The sequence below is a fragment of the Musa acuminata genome, chromosome BXJ2-8 (genome assembly GCF_036884655.1).
Source record: "Musa acuminata AAA Group cultivar baxijiao chromosome BXJ2-8, Cavendish_Baxijiao_AAA, whole genome shotgun sequence".
Classification (NCBI taxonomy): domain Eukaryota; kingdom Viridiplantae; phylum Streptophyta; class Magnoliopsida; order Zingiberales; family Musaceae; genus Musa; species Musa acuminata.
In genome coordinates, this window is record NC_088345.1 from 52,207,246 (window position 1) to 52,233,582 (window position 26,337).

Sequence of the window (26,337 nt, forward strand, 5' to 3'; positions counted from 1 at the left end):
TTTTATATTAATTCATTTTATGTTCTTTGTTTTTTTCTTCTTTTTTGTTTTTCTAAGTATAAGTTTACTCTTTTGTCTTAAAGTGTTCATGAAATCTTGGATTATGTAAATTATCATTTGATTAAAGGTATTTTGAAGAATATAATTCGATCAAAATTGAGGATGAGCTTCGGTATAACGATAATGTTGCTTATAGTAAGATTGCGTATATTAATCCTCTCCACCACGGTTCATCTTTTTTTTTTTGTATTAATAGATATGCATATATGGATGAGTTCATCTTCAAATCAATTGCAGACAGAAAAAATTCCTTGATTAGATTTACAACTTATGCTCATAATGCAAAATATGATGCTAATATGGACTATCAGAAATAATTTGTTTTAGAAGGTTTATACAGCACAGGTAATTAGGAAGCATAAGCTATTGTGTTAGAGGCAACTTGACTGCATGATCACATTGCAAGTGAACATTATCCTTTTCCTAAGAACACTGAACTTGAAGATTAAAGAATGCAGAAAGAGCTTATGATGGAGAAGATAAGAGAATTGTTGGTTCTTAATCTCTCTTAATTAGAGGCCACTTCCATAGATGACCCATATATCAAATGTTATTTTCTGGCTCAATTTTGATACATCAGCCAGCAATTTGTATCAGTGATGTTGTTGTGATATGATACATTGTGGTTGAAGATGGATCTGTGAGAGGTGCAGTAAACCAAGCAATGATCAGTGAAGAGAGGAAAACTCTGCTTGCCTCCATGCAGACGAAGGCAGATATTAGAAGAAGAGAACAGAAACCATCAAGTGAATGCAACACCCAATCATATGCAGCTACAATGTCACTCTTACAAGACAAGCACAAAGGTGTTTTATTCACCAAGATAAGTAGAAGATTTCATTAGGTTATGCTGCTACTCTTTGAGCTCAAGTAACAAATGAGCATGGCTATGATGTTGTTGATCTCTTTTTTCTTCCTTTTTCTTTTGTCTTTAAGATGGTTGAGGGGATCACCAAAACCTACAAGGATCAAGAAAAAAAAGAGAGAAAAGAAGGGGGACATGCTCACTAAATCTTTTTATTCTATACATATGTATATAGCTGCCTTCTTCAAACAAAAAGTAGATCCTGTTGAGATAGGACATGTATCATTTCCATAGGAAAGTCCATGGCCCCCTTGCTGCTCCCATCCTGCAAGAGAGCAAAAAATTTTACTTGACATCAATTCTTGAAGCAAATGAGGCTTTGAGGTTTTAATGGTGTCTAAAGATTGATTTCTTCCTTTTTCTTTCATCTATTTCATCTATCATAAATTCCCATCTACACAATAACCAGATGCCATGATCTTGAATGGTCTGTCATACCTCCAAACACTGGCAAATGTCCTTATGCTCATGTAGATTGTTAGTGCAATCCAGATTCCAATGAATCCATGAGTTGAGGAGAGGTATATAAGGCAGGGAATGCTAATAGAAGCCACTACAACCTGAAAACAGGATCAAGTTAGGCAGAGAAGGCAGACAGTAAGCCAGCAGATTGCAGAGTGAAGAGACTTGCCATAGAATATGCAGAATATGTGTAATCAGATGCTCCAAAGTTGATTCCATCAAATACGAAGGCCAAGGAATTGATTGTTTGCGTTCCGGCAACAAACTGAGTTGCAAAATCAAGTATAAACATTTTAGATTGTGAAGAAAAAAAAAATCACATAATATGCAGCTAAAAGGTATGACACTCAAACATGTGCCAAGCCAACACTTGATAAGCATTTTATCAAAATTATTATGCTTATTATATCCAGAAAAATGACATACTGGGAGGCCTTTGTGGATTATTCTCTGCACATTCATGTCCTTGGTGAATATACCAGATCCAAATTGAACTCCTACTCCAAGCGTAACCGTGAGACCAATCCCCAATAGAATGCTATACTGTAATGTCAATTGTATTGTTATGAGCTGAGGGTTGAAGACATTGAAGTGTTGTTCTTATAAGAACGATTGATACCTGCAAGACGCGAGCTGTAGCAACGACAACCTTGTCATGATCTCCTTTGGCAAATGATGTGGCAAGTATTGCCTGCAAAACATTTATTATATAACTTGTTTCATATTGAATGTATGATTTCCTACACTGGTTTCAAGTCAGTATCAAAATTCAGTAGATTTTAAGAGTACAACTTCTTTGACAATAATACAGAGTTGATCACCTTCCGTACAGATAATTAGCAGCAGATGCAACTATGTCTAAGCTAAGAATATCTTCAAGACGAAGAGAGGCAAAATGAATCACTAGGGGTTTTTTGTGATTAAAAGAGATATTAGGTTCTTCTCTATGCAATTAGATATGCTATTTTCCATGATCCTTAAGGAAAAATTCAGAAAGAATGCGCAAGTCAATGTTCTTTTCCGAGGATTATACTCTTACCTGCCCTGCGACAGCTAATCCATCAGCAAGAAGAGATGTTGCCAACCAAAGTTGCAAGCAGACCTGGAAAGCTGCCATAGAAGTCGGTCCATGGCGTGCAGCCAATGATGCTGCTAGTGTGACACAAAATGTTACGGCTATCACCCGTGCCAACAGCAGAAATCCTGAGTTCCAGAGGAAAAAGAACACCGAATTTAATCAGAGAATTCAAGAACATTCTTTTGGGTAGAAGTAGAACTACCTTTGGAAAGTACAGGCTATAGCATTTCAAGAATAAGTAACTTCATCCAGCATAAATATGAGGATGTTAAGTAGCTAGCTAATTTCATCTCAAGTACAAATTCAATAAAGTAAAGCATAAGATGTATTGGCACAAAGCTACCAAATCATAGATTCTACAGAGCACTTACCACATCTCAGAAATCGTCTAAATTTCAGGGCTTTTATACTAGGCGGCACGATATCAACTTTCAGCACTAGTCTACATAGTAGTATCAGTGTTATGAGGTACCTACATGGAGGAAGGAAACAGTTGTTTACATAAGCCAACATGAGAAAACGCAAGAACATATAAGACTAGAACTTACTGAGAAATAACATGAGCAATAGCTGCACCACTGACACCCATATGGAAAACAAACATCAAGACTGGGTCCAAAATGATGTTGCTGACATCTCCGACCACTACAATGTGAAGAACAGGAGAAAGGTGGACTTTAGAACATAAATTGGAATCCAGAAACGGTCCCTATATCATGTGATCATTATTCATATTTGTTGAATCTAGGGAGCTAGAATTTAGTAGCTAATACAAAATCACAAGAGCAAAATAACGATCTAAACATAATGAAGTCTCATCAGTCGGTATGCAAGTTTTCCAACTTGAAAGCAGAAGTTTCCGCTGGTTAAATTGCAGTGAGAAAGACTTGCTCACCGGTTGCATACAGAGGAGTTTTAGTGTCCTTAAATCCTCGAAAAACCCCTTGCATTGCTAATGACAAGAGAACAGCAGGTGCACCAAGAGATCTTAATGTCAAATACCTCAATGCTGGGGCAAGCATAGGTGATTCCTGTTTGAGAAAAAAGTGCAAGCTCAGAAGCAATTCACCAGTGGTTACAATTTTTCAGCTGCTATATTTACAGAAGAAAAGAAAATGTTGCAGATGAACAGATTGAAAATTTGGTGATCTAGCAAGGAATTCCAATTAGTCAGCAATTTTTCCTTAGCAGTCTATCAGGTGGTAAAAGAAGGATCGGCGTTTATCTGATTCATCGATGTTAAGTTCTTCTGTATTAGTACTTGTTAAAGAGCCAAAAATTAGTTTAAGCAGCACGACAAATTAACCCTTGTTATAACTATGAATATATACTTACAGAATTCACACCCATAATTCTCAACACGAATTTTGCTGCAAAAATAAGGAAAACAGCCTGAAGAAGTCCAACCACTCCACCAACGATCAGGGCTGAAGAAACCGAAGGAATGTATCTGCGGTTGCCGCCAAATCCTCCACAAAATTTCGGAACAAAAGATGCAGTGCACCCTATCTTCTCAGAATCTGGAAGTGTTGGCAGTTGAGTACATAAACCAAAGAGATTAGTTTGTGCTCTTGAGCAATATATTGAGTGTAAGAAGTGAGCTACTAAATTGTAAGATATCGATACCATCGCAAGGAGGGAGCTCTTCTGTTTCAGCATTTGCAGGACATGCCTTTTCCAAGTCTTCACCTTTCACTTCTTCAACACATGTGCTCATGATTGCATCTTCCTCTGCCACAAAGGATGTTGTGACGCTAACAAGAGGGTAAATACATATCTTTGAAACTTGGTTGAAAATGGCAATAGAAACGCCTACGGCAGCGATCTCCACCGAGCCTGCATTTGATTTACGAATTCAAAGAAAAAGATGTGCAAGCAAAACTTTTGGGACAAGAAAAACGTTGAAGATAATTACTCATACTTTTGATTGCAACTGGAAAGTCAACCAAATTAAGCTAACTGAAGAACATGCTCTGCTCACAATTTGGGGAAGAAAATTTCATTCAAAATTTGCCTGACTACAAACTATTTAACAATTGGTTTTCGTAATTTTGAACAATTACAGACAATGAGAAGCGTTTGCAAGTTGATATTTCTGATCAGGTGAAGAGGAATCATGAGACTCAATGACACAAGAAAGGGTGGATCGGGCAAACCTAGTCTGCCGATGAATGCAGTGTCAACCAGAGAAGCAAGTGGATCAGCAGCTAAAGCCAGTGCTGCAGGCACTGCAATCCTCAGAATCTCCTGCCCCAGCTCGTCCAGCCTGAACACTCGCCTGGCGATCGAGGAACGAAGCATGAGCTCGTGCTGCCACCACCTCCACCGCAAAATACGGGAAATGACGTACCTGATGTCCAAGAAGAAGATATAGAAGCCAGTCTTCCTCGGCTTCTCTCTTCGTTCAACCCCCGAACTCGTCATGCTCGAAACATCCGCAGAACCCGCCCTTCCCTTATCGGATTCACCTGGCGCAGCTTCCATCGCTCGACCACTTGCTGCTCTCCACTCTGGCGTCCAGCGAAACAGCTGCCACCGAAGACAGCGGCAATGCTGCTAACTAGTGCGAGTCTTCCTTTTAACACCGAGAAATCATTCAACTGGGAAAAGGATCGATGACGAGTGAGGAACAGCGTCAAAATCTGGAGGAGAAGTCTGCAAACATTCCACTCGAGAGCAAACAGACACCACAATTTATTAACCTTGGAATCGCAGTTGCGATGCCAACATCAATCATTATCAGATCGAACGCATTCAAAGGTGTTCGATCGGTGCGGCAAAGACCAAGCGATGAGGCAGCGTCAGGTGAGCCGCCTCCCAACAACAGTGTGGCATCGTGCGATCTCTCATGCAATGACGTCCGCCGTGCGCATAGATTACGTGAGGAAGGTGGCGTAGAGTGGTGGTGAGAGAGCCAAGAGGAACGGAGACCATTGTCCGTAAACTACATGAAGCGTCGAACAGCGTTTGGCCAAACAATCGAGTGGTGCAGAGTAAGTCTTTTTGTACACCCAAAAGAACACGTGAGAACTAAACACGTGCAATTTTGTTCATCCGCATGTTTCACGTGGAGCCTTTTATGGATCATGTAAATGCCATGCAATTAATTGAAATATTATGTTGGTAAAATTATATATATATATATATCTTTTAAAATGTGTTAAATAAGTTGTGAGGTCAAATGATTAGTGGAAATAATAAAGGGCATTTTAGGCATTTAAAATATTGATATTTTATTCAACTTTGGTGATAATTAAGATTTATAGTAGTTAACCTAAGTGTAGAGGGCAGATGTTAATGGGGTGGTACATATGGAATATTTGAATATTAATAAGAATATAAATGTAAATTATATATGTAATATTAAAATCCACAGGTTAGAAAAGAAAAATAAAATTGTATGAAACAAAAATTCATGCATATCTATAATCATAGATCTCCACTTACATGATAGATAAATTAATTATATATTATTATTTTATCCCTTTACCTATCAATGTTGTTTAAATATTTTCTCTTCATATATTTTTCTCAGAAAATATGCCAACTAATACTCATGGATGCTGAAAATGCCATAAAGGAAATGTGTTTTGTTGAGGAAGAAGAAGGGGAAGAAAACAATGTTTCATATAGTCAGTGGCTCAGGAATTCTCAAGCATCATCTACAGAGGTGGAAAACAAAAATCACATTGCAAAAGCATTTTTATGACAAAGATGTTTCCAAAAAGATGAAAATGGCTTTTTACAACTTTACCAAGTGATTACATCCACTTGTCCTAAGAAGAATCTCTTGATGGTAAGTAAGAAGAGGAAGAGACTGAGAGAAGTGTGACAAAGGAAGACAGTCAGCAAAGCAAAATCATACTCAAAGATGAATGAAACACACCAAAGAGAGAGAGAGAGAGAGAGAGAGAGAGAGTTGATGTGATTTCTCACAGAATTCATGAGAAAAAAATTTCAAAGAGTGATTTAATCAGTCAATAACACCATCAAATTTCTCTGAGTTGGTGGAGAAACAGCCTTCAAGAACTGCCAAAGATTTCAAACTAGTCGAGTCTGAGTCAAACTAATCAAGAATAGTTTCCTCCTTATTGGCAATGGTAAATTCAAACTATTATGTAACTTATTGAATTTTCTAGTCGCTCTTTACGAAATTAGTTCGAGTCATATCGATTCAAAAATTAAATTGTTAAGTTGATAATCAAACTTAATATATGTCATTCGACTCGATACGAGACTTATTTTTAATCCTCTTTTCTCTTATAGCAGATGAAAGCTTCCCTCTACCACTGGAAGTAGAAATTAGGTGACGTAGATGTGAAACTGATCATGAGATTATTATTACTTTTGTTGATGCTGTTTGTTGTGTGTGCTGCAGATGAACTTCATTTGCAGCTTATGATGGGCAATATATCCTTTAAAATTTGAGAATGATGCAATCTGCTTGCCAAGGAAAGCTAAAACATTTTGGCTTCCTAAACCTAGTCAGTTTCCCTTGGCACCTTATTGCAAGGATCAGCATGTGGTAGTTCACCTGAACCAGAGTTGCGTGCACGCATGGAGTTCTCTCGGATGATGAACATCTCCAAGACTTGGTCTTTGCATGTCTTTGACCATGTATTAGATGTGTGGAGGAGACTTGGGAGATGTGGCTGCTTAAGAAACTAAGAATCCAGGAATTGGATTCAGCTTACAGGTGTCTGACAATGAGTGCTTGTGAGGGAGGAAGCCAGAGATTTTGGTGTGGGGGCCATGGTGTTGTAGGTTTCACCAAAATCTGAGGTGAAGAACAAGTTCAGAGATTGGGTGATGTGGTGATGATGTATGTATCAGGTGAAAGATCACTGGAGCCACAATTCTCTGAAAGCAATTGCAAAGCATAAAAGAGGTAGGCCACTTGTAAAATATGCTTTCATTGTGGATTACCAAACAAGTGGGAAGATATACTCCACAGACCTTGTGTTGATGATGCTGAAACCAAACCAAATGGATTGATGGATCCAATTGAAATGGAGAGATGGATATAGTAATCATGATGACAAAGGAGCTCTTACCATCCAAAGCAAAGGACTGAGACTGGAGTAGCTAAATTTGAACTGAACTCAATAAACTATGAAACTTTAACTTTGCCAAGTGCCACATTCATGCAAATGTGGATGGATTTCCCAAGTTCATGGCAAAAGATGTTGATGAGTGTAAAGAGTTGCTCAAAGTGCCAATTAGAAGCAATAGGTTTGATATTTTTTTGAAGCTGTCAAGCCATCATCAATGAAAGTATATTATATTTTCCTTTCCACTTCAGGCCATACCTTGAAGCCACACTGAAGCCATGTCTCTGAGACTTTAGATTTCAGAATAGGGAACAAGCAAAAGATGATGGCAGTTAACACTTGTCCTTGGCAAGTGTCAGACAGCCACCTCTGCAGTTTCCAGGCTCTGTTGTCTCCCCAAATGTATTTGGCTTACTAGAATTGTCTTCCACATTGAAGTCCTAAAACTTTACCTAATCATTCTTTATTTCCATCAGGAGACTAAGGTAATACTTTATTCTGAAACTGTACCTTTTATAATGGATACTTTTGGTCACTATTCCATGGTGGGTTGCTGAAGAGAATTGAGTATATCAGAAGAAGGTCTCCATTGCAAGGCTAGATAAGTTGAGAGAAAGATAGTAACTGTTTGACTAGAGAGAGTTTTGTGCACAAGGTGTAGAGCATAGAGATGGAATATTAAATCTTCTTCAGAGGATCTAAAGATACTAAAATCCAAGATAAGGAATGATGATTAAAAGAGTAAGAAATTCTTGTGAATGTTTCATCAATTTGATGCAATTCATCATATCTCTTCTTTCTAAATTTGCTTGTGTTTTGTTTGATAAACATGTCAGCCTTGTAAATCTGTAGCTGTCTGTTCTATAAGTAATTGCAGAGTGTACTGGGAATTGGTTTCTTCTCATTTCCATTCCACCATCCTCTAAGCAAAAAAAGAGTGAATGCTGTGAGTGAAAGAGAGAGCTATTAGTCAATAGTTTAATATGACATGCAATCCAGTAGGCATGACCAAGATTAAACTGGTCATTGGAGCATACAGAACAATGATGGTGACAACAATGACAAAGAACAATAACAGTTATAGCAGCAGCAATAATAGCAGAAGCAAAGACACTAATCCAAAACACAACAGCCTCAATTAATATTGGAGGAACTAATCTTAATAATTATGGAACATGTACTGGGTGAACTCTTTCATCAAGTACCTTATCTGCTCCAATGGACATGCACCAGATTGTGTTCAGAACCTATAACCATCGTCCAACTTGTGTGTGTACAAGCTCTTCTTCCCAGGTGCTAACACCACCACCAGCTGCTGCATGCAGCAATACTCCCCCTTGCTCCTCTCATTTAAAGGAGCAGCCTTGCTTGTTCTACCCCTAGATTTTGCAGGGGCCATGCTTCCATGTTTGTTTTCTCTGCCCACTCTACCTAATGGAGGCACACAGAGTCACGAATCAGCTCGTATTGCTGATCTGATGTGTCAGTGTGGTGTCGGATGTTAAAGCAGGGCTTTCACAAAGCTCAATGATACTGCAGAGACTACGACCAGACTTGTTCTGCTGGTGCTCTTCACAGAAAAGGGATTAAGAACAACCATGAGATGAGATGACATGCATGAAAGCACCTAGAAACTCCACCAAAGATGAACTTCTTTTCAGCAGCAGAAAGAAACATTAAACTAATCCACTCCCTAAGACTTGCACTCGCAGTCTGAGCTAGTTTTGGCATAGTATAAAGACAAGGTGTCGGCGAGTGCGTTCATAAAGGAAGCATTTCTTCTCAAACTGAGTGCCAAAATCCAGGCAAGGTGGTGGAGCTCTTGCTTTGCTCAAAGGAGCACTTGCTTGTGCATTATTACCACTGAGTGTCATTGGAGTAGAGAGTGGGATCAGTGGAGGTAGAGATTGTTTTATAGGTTATCTGTAGCTGAGTTGGTGCTGCTATGTGATCATTAATCAACACCATGTACTTCTCAGCTCTTGTACTACACCTCAAATCTCTACTTGAGGATGTGAAGGAGAATATATATTAGAAATGTGTCTTTGAGTCTGGATAAGATCACTTATGTCATGCACATAGCTTAGCTTAATTCTCAACATCCATTTGCAATACCTGCCATCATGTCTTTGGAAATTCTGAATTAGTGAATGTTATAATCATGATAATGGGCACAACAAGTTTTCAGAGGAAGCAGTCTTGTATATATAGATGAAAAGATGATGCCCATTTTATGACAGAAATAAGGATTCTGTGTCATCACTATATCTATACTATATAGTATACTAATGTAAAATACTTGTGTGATGGATGAATTATCATCACATATATTGTTTAGTTTAGAGAAATATTGATGACAAGAATTGCATATTTTGGTGTCAAGATCACTAATTAAGCATATTTGTTCTGCTACACAAGTGTTGATTATTACTCTCTGCTCCTCAAGCTAACAACAAGTACCAATTGGATGGACTGATTCCACAAGAGTCAAAATCAGAACCTAATATTGATCATCATAAGAACTTTCACTCTCAAGTAAATTTGGACTCTTCAGACCTCAGAAACTTCAAAGCTAATACTCATAGTTGGTGAACTCTTCACCAGATAAACTGCAGATGAGCTGCAGAAGTGATGAAAACAGTAACACTATTTTTGGAAGCTTGTTGGGTCAAAATCAAAACCCTGTTCTTGATCATGATAAGGACTCACTTCCAATCAAAATTGGACTTGTGAGACCTCACTAAAAGTCAAGCCAATACTTGTAGTTGGTGAACTTTTCATCAGATACACCATAGAGAAGCTCAAGAAGGGATGAAATCACTATTTTCAGAAGCTTGTTAGGTCCATGAATGAAGGTTTATCAAGGCAGTAGCTGAACAATGAAGTAGATGGTTTAACAACTCCAACCAACAAAGATCAACTGCAGAGATCGAAGAGAAAACATAAGCACTCCAAGAGAAGTCTATCCCCAGTACATCACACATTAACTGAGGTACAGAGATCCTTTAGTACTCCATAGGATGATGGGAGATGAGACAACTCACTTGTGTGCCCCGTTCTCTCCCCCCAGTTGTTGCCAGTGGTTTTGGTGCACCATCATAAATGATAGCATTGAGGTCAATTCAGTGTTGAGTTGCCCATTAATTCCCTTCTGGGCTTGGACAGCAGCAGGATGGCCACTGTTAAGTATTCTCATCACCAACTGTTGATCCTCCCAGGATTTCTCTAGCAAAGCTCCAAAGCTTCAGCTGCTGCTGCTGCTTCATGAACAGCTCAAAGAAACAGGCTGCGAATCTGTAGAAGTCTCCCCCTACAACCATTGTAAGACTGTAGCAAATGTCATACTGCACAACTTTAGCTAGGAGGTTTTTCAAATCTATCCTTTCAAAGTTGAAAATAACGTATTTGTCCCTTCAAAATCTAATTTTATATATATATACTTCCCTAAATTTTGATATCTCTCTCTCTTGTTAATCCATACAAAAAGCATATTGAGAACAGAAAAATTAGGAGCTAACTTGTAACTTGATCACATTTAGTGCCTTATTGGTCAGAAAATTAAAGAGCCAAGTATAGTCAATGACAAAACCATGTGGAATACATCCCAGAGAAGAGTAATTTCTCATTGGTAAGAGCACTCACATCATCACATGATATTCTCCAAAGCACACCTTTTGAAATCCACTGGAAAGAACAAAACCATCCGAAACTGAAGTGTTGATAATTCCTTAGAGATCAAAGTATCCAAAAGAGATCAAAAGTATGCATAGATGCGCAGCCCATCAATGTTCTTTTGCGATCAGGGCATCTGATCTTTGTGTTCTCTGATCATGTACCAAAGTAGGAATATGGGAATAGCTCAGATCCACAAAAGCAAAGCAACACAGTTCACAGAACAAGTTCTGACGCTACATGCAGTAATCCCGAGTCATGCAAAGAGGAAGAAGCAACAGTCACAGATTCCATCATGAGGAATGAGATGCTATGGTTGAAACCCGCAAAGCTCAAATGACACAATATTCAGCTATAAGCCTATAAGCACCAAAATCCTCAACCATTGGCAGTAGCATAACTTTATGACAAAGAAGCAAGTAAGCTCTCAATCCAATTCATGGAGGATTTGAAAACCACTGATCCAATACCAGCAGATGATGCAGTCTCCAGCAAAAAGCAAGGAAGCTTTAAAGCCAATCCTGCTAGGGTATGAAAACTACTTAAGCCAATAGCTTTTTTGCCATACTGCACAGGATAACTTGTGAAAGCTTTCAATCCACAATAATGGATTCCATGTTCCACCTCAGTATGGCATCACAAGCTTCAAACACCATTAAATGATCACAAAGGATCATGGATAAGCAGATTTGATGCTTCTAAATTTTAGATTTTTATATGCATTTGGCATCAACATTACCATGCTTACCCCCAGAATTCCTCTGTAAATTATGGAAAAGCAAAAGCAACAGCAACAGCAACAAACCGAAAGGGAAGAAAAGGCAAATCATGATGATATTTGTTCTTCCAGCATTCATATCTCAACAAGAATGAATCTGCTCTAGCAAATTTCAAATTGTACAGAGAAGCAAGCAACATCTATATGTATACATATGTACACACACACACACAACATATATATATATATATATATATATATATATATATATATATATATATATATATATATATATATATATATATATATATATATATATATATATATATATATATATATATATATGGGTGAGGCGATTTTCATGGTCATTGCTCATTATTCAACAGTGTTTTAAAGATATTTCAGAAGAATACAGGGAATCCTGATACAACTTTGAATATATGCTCACAATCAAAATATGCTTAATGGAAGTTCTGGAGTCTCCCCTATAAGCTTCCAAAGAACAACAAACTCAGCAAAGGAACAGATATTTGATGCAATTCAGACTGGTATCCACTATTTATTGGCCAAAAATTTCTCAATCCGCATGACCTTTTCATTCTGACAATTAAGACTTAAACACCACTGTTCTCAATACATCCCCAGAATTCAGGGATCAAGTATACCACCACAGTTAAGGAAGTGAAAGCCCATATGCATGCAAGAAGCATAAGATACGTGCACAAATTGAAACTTTATATAATGCACAAGAAAGAATGAAGAAAAGACAAAAGAAAAAATGAATTGAAATTACAGTGTTGAAGTTCGATCAGAAGTTACATAAGAACACAACTACCATTTTTTCCCTGCCGTTAGATCCATCAAGACAACAAAATTTTTTAAGCTCCATGCGGTGCACTTGAGCACACTTTCCATTCTTTCCTTCTCTCAGAAACACTGATTTAGTCATATGCAGAACAGGTGAAACCGCAACAGTCTCCTCACGACCCACCAAGATAACAATCTTCATAACAAAGGAATGGGATTTTAACCCCCTAAAAACTCAGACAGAAGCTCCACAAGTTTCAAAGCCATGAAGCCTGTTGACCTGGGCTTTGGAGATTAACAACCAATTGTGAAAAGAAAAAGAAAGTAAAGAAAATTCAAAATATAGGCGGAGATCACCTGGGCAGAATTGAAATAACCCAGATACGATGCCTTCCAATGTTTTTGACCTTTTAGAACTCCTCTTGAAGTAACAATAAATCCATTTCTCAAGATAATGAATCTATGGAATTTAAACCTTCAGATTCTTTCCTCTAGTTCACCTTCCCAACAAACCAAAAAAATACTATTTACTTAGATCATTAGCTACTACCGAATGCCTGTCCAAGATGTTCAGCAAAAATTTGAGTTGTGTTGGGGTACCATTCAATCAAGCTGCATCTACTCAAGCCAGGCACCAAGGACTGCAGCTTGATCAAGGTCACAGACTGGCCATTTCAATTGGAGTCCTCAACTCCATCAGCAGCAGGACCCAAGCCGGAAGGCCAAGCTGGAGCAACTGAAGCAGTGCCCACTTCCTCAGATGGCGATTCTCTCACTAAAGAGTGGACCCATGAGAGATCAGGCTCCTCGCCATTAGCCTGCAGCTCAAAGGAAGATGATCGATTGAGACGGCCAAGCTCTTCACCATTCACTCCCAAGTCAAGAATCCCAGAAGGTGAAGCCCACTTTGACCATGAAGAGTTACCAGAAGAACCAAAAACCAGGGATGTTCCAGAACCAAGATCACGAGAGCTCAGGCTCCGAAGTGTCTGCTGTTGCTTCTCCTGCTGACCAAGCAAAGCCAGATGAGAGCTCTTGGGAGAAGCAGGCTCCATGCTTCTAGGGGACATCATGCCAGGTGAAGAGACACCAAGTGAGGCATGCAGCAGGGTAGGGCGTCCCGGAAGCAGCTGGTTTTCCATGGCTTTGGGTGAGAAAACTGTGTTAATTGGTGAGAGCAAGCCTTGCTGCTGCTGCTGCGGCTGGAATTGACTGTGAATAGCAGCCTTGTGGGATGGAGAAAAAATTGCACCTTGATCAGAATTATACTTTGGAGACGAGGCAATCTCAGCTGAGAAAAGGTCATCAAGATTTGATGGAGCAAGGATCTTTGGTCGCGCCATCAAATTCCCCATTGATGGGCTCAGGCAAGTGTGGGACGGATCATTTAGCAGCTGCTGAGCATCAAATTCAGGCATCGCAGAAAAATCATCCAAAGGCATCTCCCTCGCACTGAGAGATGTGCGTAACCTGCTCCCCTTGAGATTGATCCCAGGAAGATGAAGCACAGGCACATTCGGCTGAGCCCATGCCAATGAAGAGTGACCGATACCATTTCCAGATGGGGACAATGGTGATGTGAAAGGATGCATCACAGTGGAGATGGAAGATGGAGACCCAGGCACGAGGCCCATAGCGGCAGCCATCTCAATAGCAGCAGAAGACGATGGCACTGCAGAGCCAGTGGACATGTACAGCGGGCGGAGCTCTTCATGAGTGTGGGCAAAAAAACAGACACGGCGAGAGCAGTTAGTCCCATCCTTGCAAAGCCTAGTGCGGTACTGCGCTGGGTGAAGCCAACACTCAAACACCCCATGCGCATACTCACACATGTCGCCCCTCCTGCAAGTTCCCTTTCGGAAATCAGGGCACGGAACACAACTATAGTGATACTTCCTTGGGTCACGCCGCCGGGCATTCTCGCCGGGATGAACGAAAGGGCACTCAGTCCAGTCATGGGAGTAGGCTCGCGAACATGGTCGGACTTTGAACGAGTACATTCGGAACTCATCAGTTGCGTAGATGCTGCTCTTGATGTCTGGAAGCGACGGGTCCACAGGATACTCTTTTTTCTCAGTCACCACGGCAGGTGGCTGGAGTTCGGGGGCTTTGGCAATTGTCGCAGGGAAAGAAGCCGAGTCCGACGATGGTGTTCCGTCCTCGTCAAGAGAGGAAGACGGGGGCAGCGAATCTGTCTTCGATAACCTCGTAATCGTGCGAAGAGCACGATGATGGTGATCCCTGCATGTACCATTAGAGCTCCTCCCTAGAAGTTCTTCCAGCACAGTCCTCACATCAGGCACCTTTAGGGGCACGACAACCACATCAGCAGGCCGGTGGCCACTAGCGTCGACCAAGTTAGAGTCGGCACCGGCAGAAAGTAGCAACTTCACAGCATCAGCAGCGTTGGGAGAACCCCCTGAGGCAGCGCAGTGCAAGGCCGTGGTTCTGTCATGCCCGTCAGCTCGGCTGACATCGACGGAAGAAGGCAAAGAGAGGAGAAGTTCGAGGACATCGAGGCTGCCATAAGTCGCGGCGACCATAAGCGGAGTGCGGTGCTGGAGGAGCATCCTGTTGGAGCCCTTCTCGCGGCCGTACCAGAGGCCGACCTCATCAACGGCCGAGGGGTCGCGGTCGAGCGATCGCCTGAAGGCGCCGACATCGTTGTTCGCCGCGAGCTCGAGAAGGCTCGAGGACGAGTCGTCGGTCTCCACGGCGAGGTGGTTCATTCCTTCGCCAGCAAACCCGCCACCTCTGCTGCTGCTTCTGTTGAACTTCTCTTCCTGCGAGGTTGACGACGAAGAAGGCCTTATGCGTTCGGGGCCGCCGCACATGTTCCGGCTAGGCGGAGATGGGCCTGTAGGAGATTCATAAGATGAGAAATGAAGACAAGATTCAATCTTTTTCTTGTTCAGAAAATTTTATGGGAAAAAATGGTGAAATATTTGCAAACACAGACTAAGGGGAGAAGGATCGGATTAAATTATAAAGAAATAAATTTATGTAGATTTATTAACGACAGAGAGATTTACTCTCGGAATTTGTATGAAGAACTCTGAAAACGACCTATCTTTTGAGGTTAAGGAACAAAAACGAAAGAGAACACAGGGCATCTGGTAGTTCAAGAGAGCCTTCCAAGATCAAAACCATGGTAGTTCTTGTAATCAGGAAACAGATTTCAACAAAGAGGGGTTTCTACCAACAAGTACACTGTAATAGACTGATGACTAGCAATACGAATCACCAAAAGAAGCAAAAAAAAGAAGAACAAGAAAGAAAGAAAACCAAGACCGCACAAACCTTGGCTGTTGCAGAGCGATCAGCAAAGATAGGATCAAGCCGACAGCCAAACGACCACAGATCAGCTCAAACCCCTTCGGATCCTTCACCTATCCGACCACCAGAACCAGTAGGCGGCGACAGGACCCTCCAAGACCCAGCGAACGGGCGGAAACCCCCCACGCCGCAGCCAGACCTCCATCGAACAGCGACCAATCCCGCTGGTCCAGTGAGCAAACGAGGAGCAGAAGAAGAAGAGAGGTGGGGGAAGGGGAAAGCCCGGAAATTGAAACGAAACGCTCGTCAAATGAAATGAGAGCCAAACTCTGGGAACGAGAATTTAACCTTCCCCCCTTACCTCTTCTCCTCTCGTTTCTTCTATCTTATCGCAGGAGAATTTTGTTAAACCCACGTGTATCGGCTGAGCCCACGGAAATCGAAGCGACCATTCTCGTCACTCGATGAAGGTGGGCCTCATAAAGCTGTTTGTGGGCTCCACCATTCCGTTCAATGACAAGGCGGCTTCGTCTGTTTGGTGCGCAGACCCGGTACAGAGAATCAGCGATATCAAGCAGTAATCGACCTCGCGGCCACCGGCCGAGCCGGTGGGGAGGGGAAGTGAGCGCCTCGGTGACCGCGTTCCAAGGGAACCGGGTTCGATTCGGACTCCAGACAGCGGTCAAATCGGGCTCACAGCTCGGTGAATTCCGGTAGTTAAAGAACCTCGATGCGTTGACACCCAATAGAAGCGCGCCAGCTCCTTTTTTCAGGGGAAAAGAAAACGCCCTCCAGGTCGACTGAATCGCCCGAGACAGCGCCTCATGGCGAAGTGGCGCCTTAGCAATCTCCTGAGCCAGGGCCCTACAACACGTACCTGACGTAACCCCAAAGTTTTTCAGGGGTGACTCGGACAACACCCCCAAATAGCGCGGTTCTGTTTTCAGGACTGTCCGTCGGCTGGCTTCTGCAGCAGGCGTGACAGGTGCAGCCGGTCGCCGTGCGATGAGGGGTAGAAGTAGCAACGAGCGGTGAATAGTGCGCGTCCTTTTCCCGTTATCGAAGTTTCCCGGGACCGTCTCGTGAAGTGGCGAAATTACATATATACTCTTTATATATGAATTAGAAGCATGTACATCGGACGTGTATTTCCAATATAGCGAAGGCCTATTTGGGTATTTGGCTTGGATAAAACTTTTTTCTACCAGGAAAAAGTTACGCGTTCTCGACACCTTGCTGGCGATTGGAGATGGCGAGGGATTTCATGTGGGACCCAGAAGAGGCTGTTTGTTTTCTCCAGTTAGCAGCCTGGTAGGAATCGTTTCCCACGAGAGACGGCACGATGGGACGGGTGGAGTGACCTGGGCCGTCGACGAGATTCGACGGAGCGGTTTAAGATACGACGAACGCTGCGGGCTAAGTTACCGCCGGTTGTCGAAAAGTGGCTGGGCCCCGCGCCTATTCCTTGCTCACTTGTACGTGCCCAACCCACCCAAATATATCTCACTCGTCTCGGAAGGATGCCACATCCGTGTTTCGCGCGTGGGCTTTGCCCAAAGGTATCGCAGTGGGTATGGGAGTCACGTGTATCCGTCTTTGGATAAGAGGGAAATCCAGAGTAATATGGGACCACAGTATCCGCACCCATTCAAGAACCGCCACGTTCACCGATCGCCGCGTCACCAGCTGCACCTACTCGAGATGGGTGAATCGGGTCCCACTTGTGGTGGGTCCAGCCATTTTGTGGGCGCATTTATCAGAAAAGTCCCTCCAAAATCAGTAATTAAAAGCAAATCATAAACTCACGTTAAAGATTACCGATCATGCAGACGACAGGTTCCCATCTCTCTCTCTCTTCTCTGTCTGAGTGTTATCTAACCAAATTTAAGATCGTTGATCAAATTGCGGAATCAAAATCATTTCATCCCTACCTGTACCTCACTCCTTCCGTTGCTACTTCGATTCCAAACAAGATTGACCATTGTGGTTTCCCAAGAGGGGGAAAAGAACAAGGAAGGAGTCAGGTCGGCATCGTCTTCCTCTAGCATATGGTCCCATCTTTTTCTTCTTCCTTTCAAACATCCGTGAGCTGTGCTTCACCAAACAGACATGAGAACTTTTTACCTCCAAAGCGTCGGTGGCTTTCCGATATCTTCTCCGCTTTCTGAGACACACAAACCGGCATCCAAAAACCAAAGCACAAGCGCTGTGTGTGTGTGTGAGAGAGAGAGAGAGAGAGAAACAGTGGAGATGACCGAGTTTGATGTTGGTGTCTATGGATCTTTGTTTCAGCAATCACATGTTTGATGATGATGATGACTGACATTTAGTGGAAAAATATTCTGTTCTTGGATAATAGGTGGATTACATTTCAAGGAAGATTAGACGTAGAGTAGGTAGAAAAGATTGTGTGGCATTCATAATATGATCACAATAAATGACTTCCTGAAAGAAAAAGGCTGTTCTTTGAACATTTATCATGCTCTTGATTTTAATTTATCAAAGAATTTTAGTTTGAATAAAATAACGATTACCTGAACATTGGTTTGGGTAGTGTCACGTCAATAAGTTAATTTATCTATTCAATTTTAATTTTAATTATTTTTAATGTGAGATTAATTGGAAATATTATAATGTTTCTCGTTAGAAAGAATAATTTAGATTTTGATGTGCTAACTTATCAATCTCGTTTGGCTCGAATCGTTATTCAAAATATTTAAATTAAAATTACTAATTATATATTAATCATATTCTCATAAGTTAATTTTAATTTTAATTTTGATCGTTTTTTATATAAGACTAATCGGAGGTGTTACGGGTAAAACCTTTACTTGCATTAAGTTTCAATAAAAAAACTCATTTATAATCTTTGGAGACAAAAGTATACGGATGAATCTTTTGATTATGATTATGAAATATTTTGGAATTTAATTTCTTAAAGAAACACTTAATGAGGTAATGAACTATTCTTTATGATTGGTAAAAAAATATATACTCTTCATAATCATCAAAAAAAAAAATTCTTTATGAAGCCGATAAGACTAGTTAAGGATGACTAGATGCATAAAACTTTAACGAAAGTGGATAAATGCATAACACTTTATGATTAATACTAATAAATATCATTAAAAATAATTGTATCATGATATCAAATTTATCATTATTATTTTATATAAAAATCTTATTTTAACTTATGAACAAGTGAATACATCATGAAAGATCCGAAAAAAAAACCAGAAGCTTGTTGGTGGACCTCTACGTCGTGGTCGAGGAGCTTGTATGGCTTGGTCTGATTGTCGACGCCTAGGATCGTCCCGGGGATGAGACCTTTGTCAAGTTGGATTGAGGTCAAGGTTGGTCGAGATGCACCTTTTCAATGAGTATGCCTTTTGTCACCTCTGGGTTCCTGCACACTAGCCTAGGTTGGGATGGGAGGAGTATCCCGACTTAGGCCATTCCAAAGATCAAGTCGACGAAACTTTTTTTGTGAAAAATCTTCCGCCCTCTTTTGCCAGATGTTGGCATGGGGCTTTTACTCTGATGCTTGAGGGTCGATCGTACGCGATCTTCGTGCGACGATTGACTCCCTAGACGATGAGTTTGTACTTTCGGACGACCACCACCCGGTATGTGTGGAACGACGTCATACGGCATTGTCCCGAGCTTCCCGAAGTGGTCCTTATTTGGGAAGACATTGGCTCGTGTGGCTTTAGACAGCACGAGAGAGGAGTGGCCGTCGTCTCGAATTCCTGGTGGCACATCCGACGTGGTGCCACGTCTTCCTCCCAAGGTTCTACATTTGCAGTAACGTGGTCGGAGGCCGTGTCCAAGTGACGAAATCCACGATATGCTCTATCAAAACTCTCTCTTTTTAATGTTCTCATTCGTTTATATTCATCCGGCCTTCTTAAATTTTATGGTTTGCTAAGACAAATATTCAACCTCTATAGTAAATTCTCTATTTATAAGTTTGAGTATATTTTTTAGGACTGTAATTAGTTTACTGACTTAGCAATAAATTTTGTTCATAACATTTAAGATTTTATAATAATTTACTTTTATTATAAAAAAAAAAAAACATGCCATGCTGCTGCCATATTTAATGTACAGTAATTCCAAGTGAAATATAATTTGATCATTTAATTTACTGAAAATATTTATTTATTCAATTTCTAGGCCTTCTATTTGGCAGTAATTTTCCAAAATAATAATAATAAAGCAGTATTCTTCAACAGAAAGCCAGAAATCAGTGCTCTGAACTGAGTACTCTTTTGGTACAGATGCGTCGCGACGCTCTTTCGCCACCTTTCATCTGATTGGACAGGTCTCAAGTTTCATGTGGGCCCCGATATGTATCTCCGACCGAAAGAATGGTACGGAGTTGCTGGTGGGTGGGGAAATTATGTCGAATTATTTCTCTCTCGAGAGGGACAACCACCGTCGCTCCCAAACGCACGTCGACGGATGGAGCGCGCCATTTCCCGGTCCTCGCCGCTCGCGAGCAGCCGACCACCATCCCTCGGCGTCGGCGGAGAGCAGCCGCCTGGAGGAGCTGACGGCGCGGCCGGGCGTGGGCGCTGCCGCGGGGCGCGAGGGGAGGCCCTGCTCAAGGCCCTCCGCCAGGTCAAGAACGAGTTCATCGGTAACAAGACCAAGAAGCCCGCCCTCCTCCGCAGCGAACGGCCGCCTGCATCCTTTTCCATTCCGATGATAAGGTACGCGATGATTTGGCGATTCCTCTTTCTTGATTTCGATTTCTGAATTTGACTAAGGAGGCCAAGTGTCCTTATGGTTTCTTGTTCTTTCCTTTACTAGCCTACAATGGAATGAATTGAGAGGTTCTTGGAAAATTATGCTCGACGAGGTTCGATTATGAGCTGCACGATGTAGGATAAGTGCGAGGGTTTGCTGGCATGTAGATTTTGGCAAGGTCATCTTTAGTCGTGGACAGGTAAAAAGTGGCATGGTTTACGAAATGGAAGTGATTGTTAGATTAAGGGCATCGTTAAGGGTTGTGTTGTCGGGGAACCAAGTGCTCCTTTTTGCTCACTGATGAAATTGCAAGTATGAAGAGTGATTTCATAGCGAAAGCTAATCACTGAGACGAAAGATTCCAAGTAAAAGTAGAATTTAAAAGTGGAAAACACCAAGATCTTTACTTGGAAAATCTTAGCAGGGAAGATATCATGAAATCTACATAACAGAAATAAGGCTCTATTAGGGGCATACAATCATCGAGATGGATAGAGGGCTTTCGTCCTTTCATAAACACGTTAATGTCATGTGGATTTCGATAACAAGAGGAGAGGTAGGTAACTCAACCAATAGCGTCAGATACTTGAGGTATTTCTTGGAAAGGAGAAAGTGCACAAGATCTTGGTGTTGGAAATCCTCATTCAAGCCTTTGCTGAAATATTATGGTGCTTAGTGCATTGTTCCATCTAAGAGCATCTTGTATGTCAGCCCATTTGGTCGCTTGATTGCCCTCCCTATAACAGTGAATACATGAAAACTGCCCAAAAAGGTTAATCAAATGCTTGTTGTTCAATATGATGTTTAGTATTATCCAAGGAGGAGCTCGAGCAGCAGAACAAGTACTAGAATTCGCCTCCAGTTTGGACTCGAGTAAAACTTTCTCCTTTCTTAGATTTTTTTCCTTTGCACATGAGGTCTCACGATAAACAACAAATTTGTTTGATATAAACTTATACCTAGCAATCACACACGTATTCATCACACAGAAAAAAAATCCCGATTCTTGATCCTGTTGAGAAGCAGACCCATCAATATTAACTTTTATCCATCCTGTGGGTGATTTATGCCATCAAACTACAGTAGGGTTGCACAAGATAAGTCCTTTAAGCACTTGTTTTCTAGCATAGTAGTTTGTGAATGCTGATGTTTAAGAACGGGTAAATGTAAGATTTAGCTGCCTATTGTAAAAAAAAAGAAAAAATTACATTACCTCCAAATGAACCATAAAAGGTCTGTAATGAAAGCACTCAGGATCACAAAGTTGTGAAGTATCATTTCCCTACTCGAGCCAAGTGCCATCGATCCAAGTCTCAAATTGCTGAATTTTGACATTTATACTCCTCTTTATAGACCTTCAAATTTCAAACCAGAGAAAAGTTAAAGAATAAATGGAGAGATTACTCGTGGAAAGACCCACATGAAGGACATGATTGTTCAACCATAATATGCATCTGAGCTAGTCTGTTTGTCATTTATGAAGCAATTTTCAGCAAAATTTCTGGACCCGGTGGGATATGAGAATCCACCATGAATTTTATCCAACCAACTTATAGATGTATCCTTACAACGAACATTATCAAATATCTGTAAGTGGTCCTAGCATTGGAAACACTGTTAGAATTGGATTTCCAGACATGGTCATCGGAAGGGGCTCGTGCAATCTGCATTTGATTGGCAGTATCAGGACATTTTAAGTCCAATAACAATTAAGTATTCCAACAACCGAATGGATAAAATGATTACCTTGCATAAAGACCGATCATATTCTTTCAATATTAATAACAATTAAGTGGTCCTTGAAGTAAGCTTTCTGCCAACAAACATATGAAAGTTCTAGCCATCCTTGAGAAAGCAGGTCATGGCTCCGTCAATTAATTTAATGAAACCCCCATGGAGCATCTGCATGGATCGTAGGAAGAACCTCTTGCTCCAACTTTAATTCCTCAATACATATATATTTCATGGATGCACAGGATCATCCAAGTGGTTTAGCTACATCATCATCCAAGTGGCATGCACCACAAATCTAGACTAACAAAGATCGTGCACCCTAAGACCTTCGTTGGATTTAGAAGTGATCTTGTCCCAAGCAATGAGATGCAACCTAGCCGAGGTGCAATCTTTTTGTCTCAAAAAATCTGTAATGAGCTTCAATTTTAGGATTTTCTCAAGCATCCATGTCACAGTAAGTAAATGAAGAGGCTTCAAATTAAGAATCAAACTAATCAATACAATTCGACCTGCATGAAAGGTAAGTTCCTTGCCAGCTAGCAAGCTTGCACTTGAGTTTATGAAGTATTTCTCCATGTGTTGACATAGGGACTCTATTTGGTGCAATCGTAGCTCCCAGATATTTGAAGGGAAGGGATCCCACCTCAATATTTGGCATAGAGCATATCTGAATCCTAGTGTGTCTACTAGCATGTTCGGGGAAACTAAAACCTCAGACTTAGTTATAATTGTATGTGATATTCTGCTAGTCAGGTCTTGACTAGATCTAGATCATACTTTGACTTGATTGGACTGATTTTATTTAGTAATGATTTTATAGTATAATATTTTATTCATTATTCACTGAGTGGTTTAAATCATTTAATCATGATTAGTTGGTATTTATTATTGTACGAATTTTATGAATTACTAGTTTAGGATGATTTACTTGATACCAATTAATTAGTTGGTATCATGAATTAACAAATATTTTAGAATTGTCTGGAAATATTTTTCTCTCAGTATTTATTCAAATATGTTAGAATTTTATTGATAAGTTATGATCCGTTGCAGAACCTAAGTGAAGGCTATTTTTACAGTGAGGCAGTTATTGGTAACGTGGTCCGACTTTTATGAGACTCATCTACATTGGTTCAGGTAAGTTTGTCTACATGGACAATAAATTTCACTTGTATTAGAAGTTAGTCTGGCCTCCCTTATCTTGCCCCGATGTTGTCACAAAGAACTTGCAAATTTTTTGGGCAATTTTTTATCTTGAGGAAGAATGGGATCGTGTAGGAATATATCTGGATCTTCAGATAAGGTACACAGATTAGGTTGCAATAGAGCTTAATATATCATCATTAAATTAACAAGAAGCTGTAGGTCGATATTGGCAGCTTAATAAGTTGATGTTATCATCATTATAAATGATAACAGTTCTTAGTTTAACTAAATTTTTAGCTACATGTTTACTTGGTTCAATATCAAAGGATGGTATCTACATGTTTATTTGTTTTCCATATCGTGTCGCCAATTCATTATTATTATTATATAAAAGGGAAGCAAGTGTCATTTGATTTTACGGAGGGATATAGTCCTACTGGTATTGTGATTTATAATACTAGTTTCTGCTGGTTTTTTGTTGTCAACATCTCCATAATCTATTTGTTGTACATCTAATATATTATTGTGTACAAAAGTGGATTAAAAAAGACCTGCATTTCGTAACCTCTTGATAATTGTGATGTGACTCTGTCAATAATGTATTTCTAGAAGATAATGTTTTTTTAAATGTTGTTGTGAGACAGTTGCAGAATGCATCATCTGTAGGAGTATATACTCAGGTGTGTGTTCAATTGTGCCATCTTTGTCTACTTTTATATAACTTCTGCCAAATTCTTGCTGTTCTCTACCATCCTGTTTTTTTTTTCCTACTTTTGACGCGGACATATCTTCACGCATGATCATTAGTCATGCATCAGTGCTAGTGAAATAAGAATATACTAACTTATAAGTTGTCTATATTACTCTGCCAGCTTGAAGCTATTACTAGAAACCCGTGGCCAAGTTGCTGGATATTACTCCCACCAGCTTGAAGTTATTACTAAAAACTCATGGCCATACCTCGCTGATGGTTTTTTAGACTAATGGTGCATATAAATGCAATATTCCTGGTATTAAAGTTAATGAACTTCCTCAGTTTTTCATGTCTGGCATTCTAAATAGGGTTTACATCTCAGTAGATTTGACATCAGGTTTCAAAGAGTCGGATTGTAAAAAAGCTTTGGAGAAAAATATGGACAAACAATAATATATAATTATGTATTTAAAATTTATCTGAATCTTTAGCCTGTTTTTGGTAAGTGATGATTCTGATGTCCCATCAAGAGAAATTTCACCCAGAAGGTGACATGCTTTGGCTTGTTCAGACATGATTCAAATGTAGTTGTTTTCAAGCAGAACTAATGATTTATGATTTGCTTAATATATATGCTTTATGATATAAAACTGTCTTTCAGGGAATGATTGTGCTCAATAACATTACGGCTGGAAGCGAGTCTGGGAAAGAGTGATGAATTATCTTGTTCTGCCCCGAGAAGATGGTAACATTCCCTCACTTGCACCTAAGTTCTCGCATAGTAAGGACGATTGGCTTCTCTATGATGCTTAGTGAACCTAACATTCCCAGCTAGTTCTGGTTTATCCAGTAGGGTCGCAAGTTTCCAAGAAGCAGGGATGATTTTTCAGCTAAAATTCATGCTTAATGATCCCTACTCGGACTGCAAGGTCTAAAATCTAAATGGCCATGCAAAACTATATTGTTTTGGTCAATGGTATTCCAAAATTCTAACTTTCAGAAATCCTTTATTGCAGCTTCATGTGAGAGCCATTATCGAGCAGTGCATCAGTATGTTCTGCTTTTGGTGTTGTACACTTGCTTTTGAATCCCCTCCAATTGGAATGCTGTTATTTGCTTTGCATTGACGGGTGAGTACACGTTAAAATATATTCTTTCTAGGTTATCCACTGCTTCGAGGAATCGTTCGATGCTCCTTGCGGAGAAAAAGCTGGTGGATTTTCTTTTCTATTTTTGTTGTTGTTGTTGTTGTTGTTGTTGTGATACGCTGTGTATCGTCACTTGAAATGCATTCAATGATCCGTTGTCTCTTTTTCTTTTTCATGTACGATAACACACTGTAATGAATGAAATCGGATGTTAATTCGAAGCTTTGGCCGAACTTATATTCGATTCTTTCAGATGAAATACAAGCAAACAATTGACAGTCTCCCATGATGGGAAGTTTAGTGTGGATGTCCTCTTTGTTTGCTTCTGTCTAACATCCTTGGCAAAGAAAATCTCAATTTAAAGAATATTAATTTTTTGATTATTCAGGGATTCATAACCATTGGAAATATTTACGATTGTGTTACAAGACATCATATTAGTCCGAAAATAAATAAATGATCTCTGTTGAGATATCATAATGGTGGTTAGTATATATATTATTACGGTCTCATGTTTAAAATCAAAATTATTTTTTTACAAAAATGTTAGAACTAAATGAAAGATTTTGAAAATTCATAGAGGTATTAAAAAATATATGATGTCTCTGGAATAAATTATATATATTATAGTACAATGTATAAACCTTGTTTTTTTCTTTTTAAAATTTATAGAGCAATCGACAATTTATAATGATATTTTTAATATCATTATATTTGGTGGGAGGGAGGGAGGGATTTGCAGCATGAAGAATCAAGCGAAGGCATGCTCGAATGTGTCTAACTCATCATGGCGTTGCTCATCAAAGCACCGTAGCAAAGGTGACACCTTTTAGTAGCACGCAAACAATCATCACTTGCGAGGAATGGAGTGGGG

The 26,337-nt window shown here is 40.2% G+C and overlaps 1 protein-coding gene and 1 long non-coding RNA gene across 5 annotated transcripts; one reads left to right on the plus strand and one right to left on the minus strand.

The window, feature by feature from the left end:
* Positions 1–807: 807 nt before the first annotated feature.
* On the minus strand, positions 808–16,295 carry LOC135620448 (zinc finger CCCH domain-containing protein 24-like). The gene is made up of 16 exons (XM_065123371.1): positions 16,014–16,295; positions 13,390–15,570; positions 10,720–10,826; positions 4,816–5,018; positions 4,622–4,743; positions 4,092–4,301; positions 3,801–3,985; positions 3,361–3,496; positions 3,014–3,110; positions 2,837–2,937; positions 2,427–2,590; positions 2,007–2,078; positions 1,814–1,930; positions 1,557–1,652; positions 1,364–1,485; positions 808–1,190 (listed from the first exon to the last, which is right to left on the minus strand). The coding sequence occupies exons 2-16, from the start codon at positions 15,545–15,547 to the stop codon at positions 1,148–1,150; spliced, it is 3,933 nt and encodes a 1,310-aa protein (XP_064979443.1). The 5' UTR covers positions 15,548–15,570; positions 16,014–16,295; the 3' UTR covers positions 808–1,147.
* Positions 16,296–20,373: 4,078 nt separating this feature from the next.
* LOC108953564 (uncharacterized) lies at positions 20,374–25,700 on the plus strand. Of its 4 annotated transcripts, XR_010489652.1 has the most exons (5): positions 20,381–20,704; positions 23,529–23,612; positions 24,266–24,301; positions 24,977–25,244; positions 25,332–25,700. It is a non-coding gene; the product is annotated as an uncharacterized LOC108953564 (long non-coding RNA). The 4 variants fall into 4 exon arrangements; XR_001979338.2 differs by having other exon boundaries at positions 20,374–20,704; positions 23,529–25,060; positions 25,147–25,244; XR_001979337.2 differs by having other exon boundaries at positions 20,374–20,704; positions 23,529–25,244.
* The last annotated feature ends 637 nt before the right edge of the window (positions 25,701–26,337 follow it).